This window comes from Octopus bimaculoides, chromosome 4 (assembly GCF_001194135.2).
Source record: "Octopus bimaculoides isolate UCB-OBI-ISO-001 chromosome 4, ASM119413v2, whole genome shotgun sequence".
NCBI lineage: Eukaryota > Metazoa > Mollusca > Cephalopoda > Octopoda > Octopodidae > Octopus > Octopus bimaculoides.
In genome coordinates, this window is record NC_068984.1 from 95,760,599 (window position 1) to 95,767,146 (window position 6,548).

The 6,548-nt window shown below is 33.8% G+C and overlaps 1 protein-coding gene across 1 annotated transcript in view; it reads right to left on the minus strand.

Annotated features, from left to right (window-relative positions):
• LOC106881474 (E3 UFM1-protein ligase 1) overlaps positions 1 to 1,087 on the minus strand; it is a 99,916-nt gene extending 98,829 nt beyond the window's left edge. The window contains exon 1 of the mRNA XM_052967292.1: positions 768 to 1,087. Within this exon, the coding sequence (XP_052823252.1) occupies positions 768 to 841 (74 nt within the window). The 5' untranslated portion in view covers positions 842 to 1,087. The remainder of the gene's footprint in view (positions 1 to 767) is intronic.
• Between the last annotated feature and the right edge of the window lie 5,461 nt (positions 1,088 to 6,548).

The window sequence follows — 6,548 nt, forward strand, 5'->3', positions numbered from 1 at the left end:
CTCTCTGTTGAAAATTATATTTTTATATTTTAAATAATTTGCAATTTCAGGAAATATGTTTTTATATTAAATTTGTGTTTTCTAATAAGGTGGACGAGTGATTGATAGATAGTAGATAGATATCAGTAAGTAAGTAAGCCAACAGCTCGCTCCGGCCAGTCATGGTATTAGCTGTCAGTAGCCAAAGAATCGACAGGCATTCAGGCAGACAGACAGATACTTCACTAGCAGTGAGCACTTTCACTTCTGACAGCTAATAGCATGATAGTGCCATATTGACATATTTTATATGCTTATAAAATAATTTAGTGTATCTGAACAAACAACGATTGAAATCCGTTTGTGCATTGAGTAAATTGTTAATTATTTGACGTAGGTTAGCGTCAAAATGTGAAAAATTTGGGAGGATGATAAATCAACCAAGACATTTGGTAACAATTTGAACCCGACTGCTTCTGCAGAAGTGAGTACATAATATTGTGTGCGATAAATATATCACTTTGCTAAATTATACAGTAGTGAATTGCGAAATATCGATATATACAGAAGTGTCTGTGAGTATATATATATATATATATATATATAAACCGAGGTACTACTGTATATATATCAAGCATAAACCAAAACAAAAGATTTGTATCAAATAGCTATGACGTGGGACAAACATATGGCAGACATATAGGTATAAAGAAAAGTTAAAACGATAAAAACAAGAATATAAGTAGACACGTCTAAGGTACGTATCAAGAGACTTGTCATCAACTTACTTCTGATGAGATGAAACACTTTGAATACGTGCAAAATTTGCCCGAAGTTCGTTTATCTCATCCCAGGTAGCCATTGTTGTTGAACTCTTCACAATTGAAGTTACATTTCCCCTCTCTTTCGTGGAAAATTTCTGTATATATTTGTGTGAGAAAACTATTCTTGGACGTCTTGACGCTTTGTGCAAAAGTACGTGTGCACTGAATGCATAAAAATTATTTATTACTACATTGTTTTAGGCAATGTAATAATAATTAACAGGGTTAATGTTTACTTGGATCTGTTCAGTTTCGCTCACAGATTAAAATTTTTGGTATTTTAGAAGTTATTTCGTGTTAAATTTGTCGTATTTGGGTAATTTCAACCTATCAATGACGTGTATTCCGGTTGAAGAAAGCTACTGGTGTTAGCGATAGTAATCGAAGAGGAGCCACTGATTTTCTTCTGCTACTAATATATTTGTGTTTTAAAAAAACACAGTACATCCCTAAAAGATAGTATTTCTAAAAAAATACTGCAGTTAATTTGCAGTATATCTACATTAAGTATGATACACAGATGACCAATAAAATTTTAATGACCATTCTATTGGTATCACCTGAAGTTAAAAGAACTGAATATACTGGTAAAGAGAAATCATTTTCCACAGGTTGACTTCTTAGTCAACAGTCAAATGATTTCTACTTGACTGTAGCACTGGTAATTTGGGGTGAGATTAAATGTATCTTAAAAGTGTTGTTTCTGTCTGAGAAAATGAAATTTTGAATTCCTTAAATATTGTACAGATCTCCAAAACTGCAAAAATTCATGTATTGCTTGAATGGTTTCTGATGGACTTTTAGGGAGGTTTTCTAATGTTTCGCTATTCAGCTTTCAGAGGTTGATAAAATAGGTCCTGTCAAGTAGTGAGGTTCAGCAAATCAACAATATCCTTCCTGCAATAAGATGCCTTGTTTATTTATTCAGTTTTATTTAATCAGTGAATGTTAGAACTGATAGGGTCTGAAGATATCACTTGTAATTTTTAGTTAGGATGCTTTGTTTTGAGTTCAACCAACAACTATACTTTTCTTCTCTGAGTGTGAAATACCTGCTAGTAATGTTTTGTGATAGATTCCATAGACTACATCATTTACCCTTCCTCTTGTAAGAAAAACCTTGTTCCAATGTGAAACTATTTCATTAAAGAAGCAATAGTGGATATCACTAACACAGTAGGCCATTAGATTGGATACTCTAACATAACCACTTTGATACATTAATTGTATATGTTTTCATTTCACCAGAGTTGTTAAAATAACATTAGTTACATAGCGATATTCATTTATAATCTTTTCTTCACAAATCTTTAATTCAATTACCTGAAGAAATTGTCTTACTGTAAAGAATTTTCAATTACCTATTATTTTTCCTTTTTTAATAACAGATACACTGCACACATTTTTGTACAAATCACATTATTCAACTTCATCTCAAAACTGATTTCATATTGAAAAATTACTCATAGATTTTTTTTTATATTGTTAATATCCTGTCATTTCTATGTGTAAAGCTGAAATTAAAAGGGTTAATCATTACCTCCTGTGAAATGACTCCTGAACTTTTCTAACAAGTGTGGTTTTCTCAACATATTCAGTTACACTAATTGGAACCATTTTAATGTCTAAATTGATAGGTATATTGAATTAATTACCTCATGGGCCAGTTATGATGGTAGTTTAAAACACAAATTCTGTTATATTCCTTGGTCCAACAGTCAGGTTATCAATATCAATGTGGTCACTGAATCACATACATGGTGATGTTGACCATGGAAGTCAGAAATTAATTTACTGATTTTGACAGTTCCTTGCAGTTTAGCATAGTGTTTCTTTGCTGTACAATTTCATGGTTTCTTTATTATCCCACAAAAGTGATTCAAAATTATAACCCTCAAACTAATAAAACAACCAATGTAAGAAAAACACTCCCAGTATGTGCTACCTTAACTTGTAGCAATATTGGTTTCAAATTTTGGCACAAGGTCAGTGATTTTAGGGGAGAGGGTAAGTTGATTAAATTGACCCCAGTGTTCAACTAGTACTTATTTTAACAACCCCAAACCTCGGCAGTCTTTGAACTCGGAACATAAAGATGGATGAAATACTGCTAAGCATTTTACCCGGCATGTTAACAATTCTTATTTCTTTACTGCCCACAAGGGGCTACACACAGAGGGGACAAACAAGGACAGACATATGAATTAAGTCAATTATATCGACCCCAGTGCGTAACTGGTACTTATTTAATCGACCCCGAAAGGATGAAAGGCAAAGTCGACCTCTGCGGAATTTGAACTCAGAACGTAGCGGCAGACGAAATACTGCTAAGCATTTCGCCCTGTGTGCTAACATTTCTGCTAGCTCACCGCCTTTATACTTCTTGTTATATTATTTTCAAATTTTAGCACAAGGCCAGCAATTTTGGGGGAAGTGGTTAGTTGATTACATTGGTCCCCAAGATACAACTGGTACTTATTTTATTGAGCCCAAAAGGTTGAAAGGCAAAGTTGACTTCAGTGGAATTTGAACTCAGAAAAAAGACAGACAAAATGCCACTATGCATTTTGCTTGGTATGGTATTGATTCTGCCAGCTCACCATCTTATTTTATGTGTTAATATTACAACATGTATAAAGGCAGCAAGCTGCAGAATTGTTACTTCACCAGGCAAAATGCTTAGTGGCATTTCATCTGTCTTTACATTTTGAGTTCAAATTCCACTTTACCTTTCAACCTCTTGAAGTAGATAAAATAAGTACAAGTTGAATCCTGGGGTCAATGTAGTTGACTTACCTACTCCTCCGAATTTGCTGACCTTGCGTTAAAATTTGAAACTAATATTAATATATAAATATATTAGTACCAGTGTATGGCAACACATAGAAATAATATATATATATTATATATGCATATGGAGTGCATGTGTGTATTTAATTTAGATAGAGAGATGTACATACATAAACACACACAATTTATAAAAACATATTTCCTATGCTTAATAACTGCAATAATAAACACTAAGGCATTCCAATCAATGTGTCATCTTTTGATTATGATAATAAATTCTCCCATTAGTTTCACCATATGAGAGTCCAATAGTTTAGTAAAACAATTTTAGTTCTTATGACAGAATTGTACTAAACTGTTAAATAACTATACAGTTAGTTTTTACCTTACTTGGATGATGGTCGTATGTAAGAGGAATATTTCTAATAAAATTGTATTTTGGTCTCTAGTTTAATCATGCTCAGGAGCAGTGTCCTTGACAACTACAAGGGTTTCTGTTCTTCATTGCTGGCAAATAGTAAGTTCCAAACAGAAACAACATGCTTTAATTAAGTTCTTGTCAGAGGAAAGGCGAAGGCTGTCTGAAATCCATAGAAAAATACAGGTTGTTTACCAGGATAACAAGAGCAAAGTGCACAGATGGATGAAAGGGTTCAAAGAAGATAAAACCAGCAGTGGAGACAATTCATGTAGTGGGGCAGCATCAACTGTGACCAGTGGGGCACCTATCACCAATGAGTGGATGACTTGATGAGTTACAATCTGTGAGTTTGCTGCACAACTGGAATGTAGTCACAATGCATTAGAGATGATGGAAGACTGTGTATCAAAAAGTGTGTGCAAAGGGGGTACCTTGGCAGTTGACACCTGATTTGAAGGGGAAAAGTGTGGAAGCACTTTTTCTGCTGGAAAAGTTTGAAGACATATTTTTTCCCATGATGGAATGAAACATGATGTACCTTTATGATCTGGAAATGAAGTCTCAGTCCATGGAATGGCATCACACATCTTCCTCAAGGCTTAAGAAGGTCAAGAACCAGTGGCTGGTACAGAAAGTCATGAGGACTGTTTAGGGGAATGACAAGGTATCATTCATCTTGATTTTCTGGAATGTGGCTGTACCATGAACAGCAAATAACGCATTGAGACACTCAAAAGAAAACTTAAGCAAAGTTATTAAGAAGAGACAGAACAAAAATCTGAAAATAAGTCATATTCACCATGACAATGTACAACCACACATATCTTTAGCAATAATTCAGGCAATCTGTAAATTGGGTTAGGTAGGGGTTCCCTCCTTTCTGTTCAGCTCAGATCTGGTACCTTCCGACAATTATCTGTTTGGTCCTATTAAGAACATCTTCAGAAACAACAATTTGAAGACACAGATGAGGTGAAAGTGTCTGTGAAGAAGTTAATACAACAGTGCACACTGAATTTTTTTCAAAAAGGATTCATGAATTGGGTATAAGATGGTACAAATGAATTGCTTGTGATGGAAACTATGATGAGTAGTACCTCTGTATGGGGGGAAAAGTTACTCTACCAACATGTGCAGTTTGAACGACTGATGTCAGTTAATAAAAGAAAATGTTATTCCCACTTTGCACTACTTTCAGTATAACCATTGTATTTGTTGCTAATGAGGTAATCTTTATTTATATGTGACTTTCTGCTTATTTGAAATCAATAATTTAATGAACGTCTCAGAAATTAAACCAATTTTTCTAGGTAAGCTAAGTTAGCAACACATTTGTTTCCTATTTGAAATCTTATCATTCTGCTGAAGCTATTAATATTCTTTGAGAAATAGAAACATCTTGGAATTCCATTTGCTTTTTTCTCTTGAGACCAAATTCCACCATAGTCAACTTTGCCTTTCATCCATTTAGAGTCAATAAAAAAAAAATAGCACTCAATATGATTGACTATGTGTCTCCAACCTGCCCTACATTTTGACACAGTGCCTATGGGAATAGAATTTCCAGTTTCTTTTCTCTACTTTCATGTAAGAAGTCTCACACTAACTCCTCAAGTTTTACCCTCAAAACTTGAACATGATAAAAATAAGAGAAATTGTATAATAAATGCAATGAAGAGATAAGGAATCTTAGACTCAGAGGCTGTTGTGAATATTAGTTTGAAAACAGCTTTGGTGTGTCCATCAATGGGAATTCTTGTTTTAGTCTGTCAACCCTATTGTGCATCACATACTGTCTTCCTTCTTCAGTTTTTACATAATCTTGGTGCCCCAGATCCTCTAGAAATCTCTATGTGCCATAATTTTTCCTATAGACATCAACCTACAGACATTTTTGTAAAAACTTCTTTTTGTAATCTCTGCTTTTGATTGTTTTGATTTTTTTGCATTTGCACAGGGTCGCATCTTACACCCTGTTTCATCACTGGTAATGTTTATGTAAGGAAAAATTAAACAGAACATAGGACAAAAAACTATCTAAAAGCCATCAATTGTGCACTGGCACACAAATGCATTAAATTTGTAAAATGTTCAGAAAAGGTGTGAGGATCCATTTGTGAGTTCATTGTCAATCTCCTTCAATCATTCTTCCCTGGATAACTGAGTATGTGCTATAGAAAGTTAAGTAATTGAATGTTGAATTCTAGTCCGAGCATTTTCAGTTACAATGTATGTAATGATATCAGAACACAAATTCTTGAGTAGGGATGAATTACTGAAGAACATCAAATTATCAGAAATTGATTCAAGTAATGACAGACATTACAAAAATATTAATAAAGGGAAAAAACAATAGCACACTTAATTGTTGAACCTTTTGATGGTGAAATCGGTGTTACATTTAAAACTGACTTTTTCACAAATTCTTGGTAAAACTTTGTATTCAAATAAGAAAAAAAGTTTCCTTTCAGTGGGATAATTGCTAATTCATCATCATCATCATCATCGTTTAACATCCGCTTTCCATGCTAGCA